At 45.0% G+C, this 13061-nt stretch overlaps 2 protein-coding genes across 2 annotated transcripts in view; both read right to left on the bottom strand.

Moving 5' to 3' along the window:
- The window catches only part of MCC (MCC regulator of WNT signaling pathway), a 470217-nt gene that overhangs the window by 415799 nt on the left and 41357 nt on the right, over nt 1-13061 (bottom strand). The window lies entirely within an intron of this gene.
- Nucleotides 6125-8263, bottom strand: TSSK1B (testis specific serine kinase 1B). Its single transcript, XM_055298405.2, has one exon. It carries the CDS (start codon nt 8102-8104, stop codon nt 7004-7006), a length of 1101 nt encoding a protein of 366 aa, XP_055154380.1. The 5' UTR covers nt 8105-8263; the 3' UTR covers nt 6125-7003.

Here is a 13061-nt window from a genome sequence, read left to right on the forward strand (position 1 = left end):
GAAAAGGAAAAGGTTCACTGAAGACATCATTAAGCTGCCCATCCCAGAATTCGTGATGTCTCAAATAAAATAACTAAACACATGCCTAACCAATGGGCCTTCCCAATGTGATGGGGATGGATTTAATTGGAAACTACAACTTCTAGTCTTTCTAATATTTCAGAAACTTAAAATTCACTCCTCTATAATGCGATGGGAGTGCAAAATGAGTTCAAAACTCTCCCTCAGTACTCCTGTTTGGAGTAACTACCTCTCTACAAACAAAATCCACAAAACTCATCCTCAAAATTGCCTTTGAGGACTCTGGAGAACTCAAGGCGTATGAATTATCACATCCTAATTGGTATATTTTTTCTATCCCTATGTTGCAGGTGGGGACTCTGAGGGACACATCTTCTTCAGGTCTAGCCAATTTGTTAGGATAATAAATTAGAAAACACATTTATCATCCTCAAAAGTTTGCTAAAAATAATTTTGAATGTATCATATAAAGGATATTTATACCAGCTTAAAAGCCCTTAGCCCATTTAAATGAATTGCTTACTTTGAAAAATCTATAATAAGAAGTTGGTCATTTCCCTAATATGCAATTAAAGCAATTAAAAACATTTCCCAAATGCTTATGTGGAATGCTGCTGATACAAACTGCTGTCGTTTGGGAGTTGACTGGAAAGTTCCCACTGATTTCTGTACATGGAAGAAACATATTGTTGACTTGTAAGAAAATCAAGTTATTCAACTTAATGGATCAGTAGAGGAAACAAAATTCTGTTTGCCAAGCAGAATATTTCGCTGTGTTTATGTTTCTCCTGATCTAAATGTGCTAGCTTTGAATACTGCTTTTAAACTAACATACACAAGTGGAATTTGATATGGTCTACTTTATTCATTAAAACAAAGGGAAGATTATTATGGAGTCACTTTGAAAGGTAGTTTGGGCTTTCTTATTAATTGATCCATTACACTTAACCTTCCCGTATTTTACTCCCTGCAAGTCTTGCAACCATGATTAACACTATACAAATATGTTTTGCATTATTAAATTTAAGAATTTAGTACTCAATAAAATTCTCTGCAGGAATATTGTTATTAAATGAGTTCATTAAACCTAACCACACTAATTAACAGCCAAGTGTTGAGGAACATTCATACAAAAGTGAACTATATTCCATCTTCATAACCTCTCTGCTAATTCCAGCAAATGAACATAAGCAATCTCAGGAAAAAAAATCCAGGAAGGTTATAGAAACCCCACATACCTCAGTGGAAACCAGCTCCTCCAAAATAACTGTCCAGGCTTGTCTGAAACTTGCTCCTCATCACATCATCTATCAGTAATTTTCAATTAAGTGTAAAATGGGGTCTAGCTCCACCCTCCCTTATGCCTGTAATGACATGACTGGAAACGTAGGGCATTTTAATTCTACAACAATTAACCAGTCCCAGCTGGCCACAACTCAGCATTTTCAGAGGGCTCCTATATATAAAATCTTCAACCTCTAGTACAAAGATGATCTCTTCACCACAAGAAAAAAACTGAATCCCAAGTAGAAGAATGTCAATAGATTTTAATGTATAACTAATATCTACAGACCCCTGCCCTCACCCTTATTCACTGTAGTGGATGCTGGGATGCAGCACCACACCCCTCTTTACCGACTGAAGCATGTGTTCTCTCAGCTGCCAGCAGAGTTGGCTGCAGAAGGCTTATGACTGAGTTCCTTCCTGGGAACTGATTTCTGTGGAAGGCAGACACTTATGCCCCTTCCCCAGAGATACTCCATATCCAATGACTATTTGATATGAGGCTACAAAGGCCTAGCCCTGTTGCCTCAACTCTTGGCTATGCTGAAGGACAATCTTATTTCCAGAACTTCCCGTAAGATCAGCTGAGACATCTCTTGTAAGTCTGTCACAGTTCAACTTCTCCATGTGCCTAATCCTGCTTCCTTCGCTCCCTCACAGGTGTTGATCCCAAATGTAATCCTAGGGAACCCGACTTAAGGCCTCCCCATCTGAAGAATACAATCTCAAGGAAGAATTTAAGGGGAAACCCGTCTACACAGTTTGACTTTCTGTAAAGAAGTAAGTTAATTCCAACTAAACACAGCTGGACTTTTCAGTTTAAGGGTTCAATTCCTCACAGTCCAAAAGACATTAAATAAAATGTAGGCATCTTAACAGAACTGTCTTTGAAGCCCCTAGGTTCACTTATCTTAAAAGAACAAGATTTACTTATCTGGCCAAATTGTTTCCCAATCTAGCTAATAACTTATACCTATTAAGGTAATAACGTTGGGTCAGAATTTATATCTGTAATCACACTATAATTAAGTATCCCACTATCCATTACCTCTCCTTCACCGAAGAAATGGACAAAAACTTTACATATACTCTTTTTGAGGGGGAGTGTTGTATACTGAATTGTGTTCCCCTTCCCAAATTCATATGCTGAAACTCTAACCTCCAATGTGACTCTATCTGAAGACAGGGTCTTTAGGAGGTAATTAATGTGAAATGTGGGTCATAAAGGTGGGGTCCTAATCCAATTGGACTGTGGCCTTATATGAAGAGACAGAGAGAGAGAGAGATCTTTCTCTCTGTGCCATGTGAGGACACAAGGAGAAGGTGGGTGTCTGCAAGCCAGGAAAAGAGCACGTTAGCCAGCATCAGCTAGCAACTTAATCTTGGATCTCCTAGCCTCCAGAACCATGAAAAAATTAATTTCTATTATTTAAACCACCTAGTCTATCGTACTTTGTTGTGGTGGCCAGGGCTGACTAAGATAGGGGGTGAAGGGACATGTAATGCAAGTAAACTAAAGCACTTATTCCTCACAGATGCCTCACTTGTTTTCCTCTTTAGCTCTGCATCACTCCTTTTTCTCAACCTCTTTTCTTCAGGTCCTTTTTCCCCCTCATTCAGTGTTAGTGCCTTTGACTCAAGAGTGGTACACATATTTTCAGGTCCTGGCTAGACCACTTCGTGGTGTTCTGTTCAGGGTTTCAGAGGCTGCTGGGTCATAGCCTAAAGTCTATTCAGAGAAATTCTGAGGGCACTCCATATAGTGAGGAGAATTTGGAAATAAGGTGGCTGAGAGCTAAATAAGCAAACATATAAACACATGAATGAACAAAGAAACCAACACAGTCAATGACATTAGCAACATATAGAAGTAAAACGTCCTGTGACATAGTCCTGTGGGTGGGAAAACACTGAAACCTAATCAAGGTCACATCTTTGTACATTCAGGCCTGAAATGCAATCACAACAGTCACTGTGATCTAAGCAACTGCCAGGAGAGCTCATAAGTTCACACATGGAAGAAACCATTGGGATTAGCCATAGATTTCCCTTCTGGATCCAAGCAACCTTCTCATTAGAACTTGGTTGCCTGTTTCTCTTCCCCACTCGGGAGTGACAAAGTATGTGTGACTCTGTTAATACATGTGTTCCATTGCACTTGGTAGTCATTTTTTCAAGACTAACTTGGAAAAATGGTAGCCTGGGAGGTACACCAATCTTTCATAAGTTTTGTTAACATGAATTAGCTCCACTGAGCTAGGTCATCCCTGACGGAATGCTAAAATCTAATTTTGGACCATGAAGTTCCTAGTAGGGCAGAGCACCAGGTAAAGTTCTTCCTATGTAGATAGTTGGCCTCCCTTAGTTATTTTAGGTAAGCTGGAGCTGTATTAAAGGGGAGCCTTGAATGCTAGATTAAAGATGGGCCTCTGTTCTCTATGCAACAAAGGTCCAGCCCTCTGAGGGTAGAAACATAAGTAAAATTTTATGTTGAGAAGATGACATTGGCAGTGTATGAAAGGGCTGGAAGCTAGACAGAGTAAACAGGAAGGACAATTCCCCGGGACAGCTGCTCAGGGTGAGGATTTGAAATGTTCTAGTGGGAATCAGAAAGCATGTATATGAGAGGCAAGGCAAAGAAAGAATCAAGAGGTCTTGCCGACTTTGTAGGATGGCATGGAAAAGTAAGTTCTGGGGTCTGGTGGAGTGTGAAAAATAGAGATGACAGAAGCTGGTACAGAGGTCAGAGTGTGCTAGTTGGAGGGTAGTCAGTGTGAAGAGACAGCAGATGGAACTGATCATGAGGGCCTGTACTCTGAAGGGAAGCTGGGCTACAGGAATAAGCTTCAGAGTTAATAGTGCAGGGTAAACTTATGGAAATGAGTATTAACACTGACAGGGGCACATGGAGAACGGAAAGGAGGGGGACCAAGCCTTGTTGAAAGCTAAAATGTGTATGGTAGGAAGAGCAATGGTCTAAAAAGAAAAGGAGCCAGTGGCAACAGAGAAGAATGAGGGAAATTGAGAGCTCTCTTAAGAGGTAGCTATGGTGTCAGAAGAGTAGGAAGTGAGATCATCTGCTGAGGGAGAAAGGAAGGGGAGAAGCTTGAGGTAGTGAAAGGATTGGAGGAGTTTTCCAGTGGATTATGGGAGAGAGTTGAGAAGTGATGAAGAAATGGCTAAATGAACAGTGCTAAGGGCCCAACCAGATTAGTTGCATATGGTAGGTTTATTAGTTTGCTAGGGCTGCTATCACAACGTACCACAAACTGAGGGGCTTAGACAGCAGAAAAGTAGTGATTTACACTTCTGGAGGCCAGAAGTCTAAGAAAGAGGAGTTGCCAGGGCCTTTCTCCCTCTGAGGGCACTAGGAAAGGATCTGTTCCAGGCCTCTCTCCTGGGCACCAGTCATATTTGATTAGCAACTCGCCCTACTCCAGTATGATCTTAACTAATTACATCTGCAACGACTCTATTTCCAAACAAGGTCACATCTTGAGGTACAAGGGGCTAGGACATCTACATATAAATGGGGTGGGTGAAGGGCTTCCTGGGGCATTAGAAAGCTAGAGGCAGAGATGCTGTTCAGGGAGACTTGAGTACTGACTCTGGTTTCTTCCTGCTCCTGCAACAGGCTATGAGGCTGTGGCCTTAGAGGGGTATACCTTGAGGATGTAGTCTAAAAGCTAACAGTGTGGCTGGGTGCGGTGGTTCACACCTGTAATCCCAGCAGTTTGGGAGGCCAAGGGGGGGGTGGATCACGAGGTCAAGAGTTCAAGACCAGCCTGGCCAACATGATGAAACTCCATCTCTACTAAAAATACAAAAATTAGGGCCGGGTACAGTGGCTCACGCCTGTAATCCCAGCACTTTGGGAGGCCAAGGTGGGCAGATCATGAGGTCAAGAGATCAAGACCATCCTAGTCAACATGGTGAAACCCCCTCTCTACTAAAAATACAAAAATTAGCTGGGCGTGGTGGCGCACGCCTGTAGTCCCAGCTACTTGGGAGGCTGAGGCAGGAGAATTGGTTGAACCCAGGAGGCGGAGGTTGCGGTGAGCCAAGATCGTGCCACTGTACTCCAGCCTGGAGACAGAGCAAGACTCTGTCTCAAAAAACAAACAAAAACAAAAATTAGTTGGGCATGGTGGCACGTGCCTGTAATCCCAGTTACTCAGGAGGCTAAGGCAGGAGAATTGCTTAACCCAGACCCGGGAGGCAGAGGTTGCAGTGAGCCGAGATCACATCACTGCACTCCAGCCTGGGCTAGAGCGAGACTCCATCTCAAAAAAAAAAAAAAAGAAAAAGAAAAAAAAAGCTAACAGTCTTGGCTTGGAGCTGGAGTGTGCCTGGGCTTTAACCTTGGCTCTGCCACATATTTAGCATGTGCTCAGAGACAAGTGACCCAAACTGACTTTACTCAATTTCGTGTCTATAAAATGGGAATAACAATAGGACCCACCCCATAGGATTATGAGAACTAAACACATTAATGAATAGCATGCCTAATGAAGTTGTATTATTCTCATTTTATAGATAAAGAAACTGAGACATATAGATTAACCAACTTGCCCAAGATCAGTTAGTAGCAGAGTCAAAACCAGTCTATAGAAATCAAAAGTTCATGCTTTTCACTATTATGTTACATTGTTTCCAGTATTAGCTGATTCGTTTGTCTATTAATTGGATATTAGCATTTAAATAAAAGTTGATAAGGAAAAAAGAAAAATAAAATTTTCCTTTGTCTGTAAAATTTTCTTCTTGGGGTGCTGGGGAGTAAATTAGCTACAAAATCAATTACAAGGAGAAGGATTAAATATAAAGAGTTAAAAACAGGAATATAATTTCCAAGTGCTCTTTTCCAAATATTACCGCTACAAGGTTTGAACAGGAGAAAGTCAGTAGAGATAAGAAAAATCAAAACTGAATAAACTAGATGTTAAATCAGCTTCTATTTCTTCTTGTCTTTCCTCCCATTTTCTCCAGTTGCCATGCTACTCCTGAGGATCTAGGATAATACTGAAAGAAGTACATACGGGGCACAAGATTTCTAACACTTTAAAGCTTAATGCTTTAAAAGTATGCTTTGTGGCTTCTTTAAAAGTTTATGGATCTTGCCCAGAGCTGGAGTCGGAGCCCCTGAGGCTGCCGCCGAGAGTGCCCGCGAGCCCGCGGCCCAGCCGAAGATCTTTCCCGCGCCTCTCCGCGCCTCGTCCCCGTCCAGCCCCGCCCGACCCCCGACCCAGCCCAGTCCCCTGACCCCTCAGTCCGGCCCGTTCTGGCCTCCCAGCGGGGTCACGCAACCGCCCCGGGGACGATGAAAGGAGGATAAATGATGCCCAAGGTGGACAGCGGTGCCTTCCTGCTGCTCTTCCTGCTCTTGCTGTCACTGAGCCATTGCGGCCAGTGGGGCCCCTCTGCTGAGACAGGCTCTGTGTCCAGCATCTGCTCCGGGTCACGCTCTGAGGGAGTAGGAGTCGCACGACTGTCTCAGCCTTGGATTTGACTTTGGCCTCATCCACCTAGGGGCCACGGGCGAACCACGTGAGTAACCAAGTTCAAGGGGAGAGAGAAGAAACTAATGAAAATAGCTGCTCATCTGGGACTGCCTTCCTTCTCTGGCTCCACCCTTGACTTCTTCAGAGCTCGGGCTTTAAGCCGTGAGCTCCACCTCATTCCCTGGGCCGCAAGAAGCTCACTAGGCCCGCGTCTCTGGAGGCTGTTGGGGGGGCCCTTCCTCCGTCTCCATGGTCGATGGCTCGCTGGGGAAACCCAGGATCTCCGACTGCCTGGACATCTGCATTGCTGCCCCCTCAGGTTTTGTCTCAGGCTGTGCCTGGGGCTGTGCCTCTCCCTCAGGCTCCAGCTTGGTGGCAGACTTCTTGTCAGAGCAAGGTTCGGGGGTCCACAAGGGTTCAGTTCCCCGAGAACTCTCCCCCTCCTTGTTGATGGCCACAGAGGGAGATCCCCATGCCTTGGGCTGCATCCAGCAGTGGCTGAGGATCTCGTCGATATGGAGCCGCAGGTTGACATCGGGCTGCAGCATGTGGTAGATGAGGTCCTTGCACTCGCCTGTCAGGTGCTTGGAGCGTGGGAAGCTGACGCGGTGCTCCTTCTGGATACGCAGCATCTTCTTGATGTTGGAGTCGTCGTAGGGCATGGAACCGCAGACCATGATGTAGAGGATCACGCCTAGGCTCCAGATGTCGTACACCTTGGGCTGGTAGGGAATGCCCTGCAGCACCTCTGGTGCCGCATATGCTGGTGACCCACAGAAGGTCTTGCTTAATGCCATTCGACCACTGTCATCCCGCAGGCAGCGCTTGGAGAAGCTGAAGTCGGACAGCTTGATGTTGAAGTCCTTGTCAAGGAGAAGGTTGTCACATTTGAGGTCCCGGTGGACGACGTCCAGGTCGTGGCAGTACTTGATGGCCAAGGATAGCTGGTGGAACTTCTTGCGAGCTTCGTCCTCATGCAGGGCTCCCCGGGTTTTGATTAACTCAAGGAGGTCGCCCTGGGCTGCGAGCTCCATGACAATGTAGACCTTGCCATGTGATGTCTCAAAGATCTCGTAGGTCTTAATGATGGAGCAGTGGTTTAACATGGCCAGAATCTCAATTTCCCGGGGAAGGAATTTCTCCAAGAAGTCTGCGGGGGCTTTCTTGCGGTCAATGATCTTGATTGCCACATTGAACTTCAGGCGCTCAGAGTAAGCAGATTTTACTTTTGCATAGGAGCCCTGTCCTAAATTTATCCCCAGGAGGTAGCCTCGTCGCTTGAGGACAGCAGCGTCATCCATGGTGCCGGGAGTGCCCACTGCCTCTGAGGCTGCCCTCTACAGCCTCGAGGCGCATGGGCCAGCAGTGTGCTCATTTACATCCTGGACGGAGAGTCCTTTGGGCTGGCCAGGCCTGCTGTTTCTGCCTCCTAGAGGCCAAGACTCTGGAGTGGAACATTTGGCACTGTCTCCCAGGTGACTTCAGTGAGTGAAGTCACAAAGGAGGAGTGCCCTGGGGGAATGAGGCCCTGGCATGAGGCACTTGGACTTGGAATCCTGGAAGGCTGGCCAGCAGGCTGGAGCAGACAAGATGAGCAGAAAGTGGCCTCGTGTCTTGCTGGGATCTGAGGTAGAAGGAGGCTGTGTGGGACACATGGGTCTGCCCATGCTTCCAAACCCAGAGCCAGGCCTGCTTGTGCAGAATTGAGGCCAATTCTTGCAAACCAGGGCATCTGAGGAGGGTTTAATAAAGGGACAATTAATAAAGGTGGGAGCAGACTGTAGGGAACCCTGAGGGTAACACAGTTACCCCAAGATAGTAGCAGACCCCTGGCCTGCATAGAAAAGGGTGGGAATGGCCCCTGGAACCCAGAAAGAGTAGTGTAGACAGGACCACCTTGAGAGAGGCAGTGGCCTTCAGTGGAGAAAAAGCCAGACTCAGTGACCCTACAGGCTGGCAGGGGATGGGAGGAAGTCCCATCCCTGACCTCTTTCTCCCCTGCAGCCCTTGACACTGTCCACACAGGCAACCCTCAGGGGTGCAGAGCAGGGCCAAGAAGGGTGGTGTGTCAAGAAGGTAGACAGCCTCCTGGCCCCGGAGTCATGCAGTTTGAGATGCCTGGATTCTGCCACCTCCCTATACACCTCTTCCCTTGTCTGAGCCTTTGCTGCCTTCTTACAGCAGCTCTGTAGGAGGACAGCCGGCAGGAGTTCTGCTCTTGGCTGTGAGCTCCCTCCTGGGGACCTGCCCAGCCCACAGCCCTGGCTGGGCACCCAGGGCATATCTGGGGCTGGGGGCTGAAGGTGGGGCCTGGATGCCACCCTGAGCACTGGCAGCTGCTCTGAGGACATTACAAGCAGCAGGGGCAGCACTGGACAGCGACCATTGTTTCTGCTGGCAGTGGAGCCTCTGCTGTGACTGGTTCTGTGTCCAGCACCTGCTCTGGGCCACACTGTCAGGAAGAAGGAGCTGCATGACTATCCTAGCCTTGGATTTGACTTTGGCCTCATCCACCTAGAGGGAGTGAGAACTCCTTCCTCATATGAGCCAGGTGGAACCCTGGGCCCCTCAGGAGTGAGTTAGTAGGGCTGGATGTCGCTCAGGCTGGGTTGGGTCCCCACCAGCTGTGGCCGTTCTCCCTTTTCTCTGCTCCTTCACCTTCTTCCCCAACCCTGACTGCCCACTGCCAGTCCTTTGTGCGTGGTTGGTGCTCCTTCCTCCAGACAGCCTCCGTCTCCTTCCTGCTGGGGATACCCCAAGTGCTGTCTCTTGGAAACCAAAAATAAAATTCTAATCTCCCCAGCCATGTGAATGGACCCCTCCTCTCAGCCAAGGGCATTCCAAAGTTAACCTGAAAAACTAGTTCAGGCCATGATAGGAAGTGGGGGTTAGGCAGGCCTCATCATCTATCCTCCCTTCAGGTTTCAGGCACAGCTGAGCAGCAGTAACATCGACACAGAGACCTGAAGACTGACAACAGACTCTGGCAGTAAGATACAGCAGGATCTGAAGGGAACTGAAGTATTTTACTATCAAACAGATTTCTTTGACATATTTTGAAATGGCTCTGCAAAGCTGTCTCTTGTGAGGAAAATCTACATTCTGTGAAGAATCCCCTTCCCTTTCTAGGTCTTTTCTCCTAAGATAATTAACTAGAGTCTGATAAGAAACATTTAACAGTGTGTTCTTTCTGAAGCCTGATACCTGGAGGCTTCATCTGCCTAAGAACCTTGGTCTCCACAACCTCTTACCCCAGAGACAGTCCCTTCTATTGATTCCAGGTCTTTAGATAAACTCTTTGAGCCAATTGCCAATCAGAAAATCTTTGAATCCACATGACCCAGAAGCCTGCCTCCCACTTTCAAGTTGTCCCTGCTTTTCCGACTGAACCAATGTATACCTTACATGTACTGATTGATGTCTCATGCCTCCCTAAAATGTATAAAACCAAGTTGTAGCCCTACCCCCTTGGGCACTTGTCAGGATCTTCTGGGTCTGTCCTGGGCCATTAGTCACATATTGGCTCAGAAGAAATCTCTTCAAATCTCTTAAAAAAAAAAAAAAAAAGTTTATCTATATTGCTGTCTACAATGAAAAATATCCAATGTTATGTTTACTCTTTGTAATTAAATGCTAAAAAATTTATTTTGGTCCCAATGCTGTTTTCTTTATTGAGTTATCCTACAAAGGCAATAGGGAAAGATAAGCAGAGGCAAATGCAAGAGAGAGCAGGGAAGACAGCTTCTTGCAAATTGGGCTTTCTCATTTGTGTGTCCCTTGGCTGCCCTCAGCACAGAGCTTTATACACAGTCATAAACACTGGCTGAGTAACTGATCATCACAAAGAAAGGGAGAGAAAAAAAATTCATTTTCCTCCATTGCTCCTTTACCCTTGTTATGTTCTATGTCTTCCAAGGATAAAGAAAATGAGGTATGAGGTATTCACTCAAAATGATAATTACCTTGGGATTATGCAGAAATATTTTATCTAAAATCCTCAACTGACAGGATCATTTATTTGCATTTTACAAAAATCTGGGCAACAGATGATACACATACACTCACACATAGACATACAAAACACCTGGAGATGAAGGAGAAATAGTGCTGCACTTGAATGATTTCTATTTTGGCTCAAAATTCCCTGAGATATATTTCTAAAATCTACTCTGCAGTTTCTCCCACCCCCTTTTTGTCTTTTGATTCTTTAGATGCTTTAAATTCAAAAGGCTCCTTATCTATATCCCAGATAGTTGAGTTATTCTAAAGCCCTGACCAAGGCATTTTATTATGGATTTGGTTGCTCTTGGGTAGAGTGAATAGGTAAATATATGCTGTACAGGGAATTTTGGCAAGAGTGGTAAGGGGCTCCTGCTCTCTGCTTCACACCTCAGGTCTGCTCCTTCAGTGCCATGTGGGATTCTCTTTGGATACCATCCTATAGGTTGGGAAGGCATCCTAAAATCAGTGCTGAAGTTGTCAGTATCACCAGTCTACAGGACCTAGTGACAGAGCAAGCAGAACTCTGAGAATCTGGGAAGAAAGGCAGTTTTCTAATGCGGAATGCATGAGAGAAGAACCAATCCTTGGTCCTAGGGCTCTGACAACTCATTTTGTGACCTTAGGAAAGTGACCCGTGTTTCTTGCCCCTAACTTGCCTTATTTTTGGGTTATGGGGGGAGTCTTTAACTAGAAATTGTTAAGGTCCTATAGAATGACACCTAACTTTTTTTATTCAATATCTAAAGACATGTTATCAAGGGTTCTATCTGCCATACGGTGAGGTGTAGGAGCTGAGGTAGTTAAGAGCATCAGACATGGAGCAGATAAATCTGGTTTTAAATCCCACTGGCCACATCTTATTAGTACAATGTGACTCTTGGAAAGTAACTTGATCTGTAAAATAGATGAAGTTATCTAATTTACCTAGTTATCTTACAGAGGCAATAAGGAAAAGTATATAAGGAAAAAAGGTATGCAAAATAGGTATGCACTTTACAGTGATAGTGAGGATTAGACATGGTGATTCCTGGTATACTACCTCTTACGACATCATAATGGTCTAAAGCAGAGGCGTTCTACTCCATTGGGCCCAAGTTATGTACAAAATAATATTCAGTATAATATAGATCTATTATACCTTAGAATATCCCAGAAGGGATCCTGTAAACAATTTTCTAGTCTCTGTTAAATACTTTTCTTAATAATATTAAGCACTACAGGGAAGCTAAAAACACTATGATATGGCATCATCTTCTAAAAATTTGTTATTTAGTTGAAGAAACCACTAGAATATAGCTATGAATGTCATAATATATAAAATATTAAACCTAAGTAGATTTTTTAAAGTACTGGTTTTGCAGTAAATTGCCTAAGCTTATGGGAGAGAAAAAAATCAGAGGGCTGGGGTTGCCCAGGAAGGTGTTAGAGCTTCCTTGGGCAGGATCCCCTGGCTGGGAGGTCACCCAGGATAGGGTGCGGAGGCAGTGTCTTCTAAAAGCACAGTTCCTGAAACCAAAGGACACCAGGAACATAACAATGCAGGGTCAAAGTCTGAGCTAAGGAAACAAATTTTGAAAACCAGGTTGAAAATTCCAACAGATCAGACAGAAATGTTTCCATGGTTTAATTTGGAAAAGGTATAAGGAGTCTGGGTTGCGACCAGTTTGGCAGGCCAAAGCCGGAGTGTCGGGAAGCAAGCCTGGGGGTAAACAGCAGGCTCAGTGAAGTGTCAGTCAAGTCCTAGACCTGGTTGTGGAAGCATGCTGAGTGCATTTCAAGTGGCTCACAAAGGACAACTGGAGGGTTTCACAGAGGTGATGAGACACACAAGGCCTTGAAACAAAGGTAGATGTACATAGGTGATATAGGAAAGGGAAATGGCATTTGAGTAAAACACAGAGAAATGAATGAATATGGCCAAGAACAAACCTTTATTAGATGGCAAATGCCTTGGAAAAGATAGAGATGAATATAACATGGTTGGTACCCTCAGAAGGTCTCTCAGTGTCCTAGCCTACCTCACAACTTGAAGCACTAGAAAGCAAAATCCAATGGCCAGTTGTAAGTTTTCTGCTAGAGACTCATGTCACTGAAGATAGATGAGGAGGCAAAATCCTACCCTGTGGCGGTTAATCTTATGTTGTGACAGTTAATAACTGATTCAATCTCTTTGAGCCTCAGTATGTACATTTCTAAAATAGGGACTATAAAAGTTTCTAGCTCATGGGATTGTTGCAAGGATCCAAAAAGATAATG

The sequence above is a fragment of the Symphalangus syndactylus genome, chromosome 11, assembly GCF_028878055.3.
Source record: "Symphalangus syndactylus isolate Jambi chromosome 11, NHGRI_mSymSyn1-v2.1_pri, whole genome shotgun sequence".
Classification (NCBI taxonomy): domain Eukaryota; kingdom Metazoa; phylum Chordata; class Mammalia; order Primates; family Hylobatidae; genus Symphalangus; species Symphalangus syndactylus.

Coding starts and splice junctions, on each gene's coding strand:
- TSSK1B (XM_055298405.2), bottom strand. CDS start 8,104: ATGGATGACGCTGCTGTCCTCAAGCGACGAGGCTACCTCCTGGGGATA.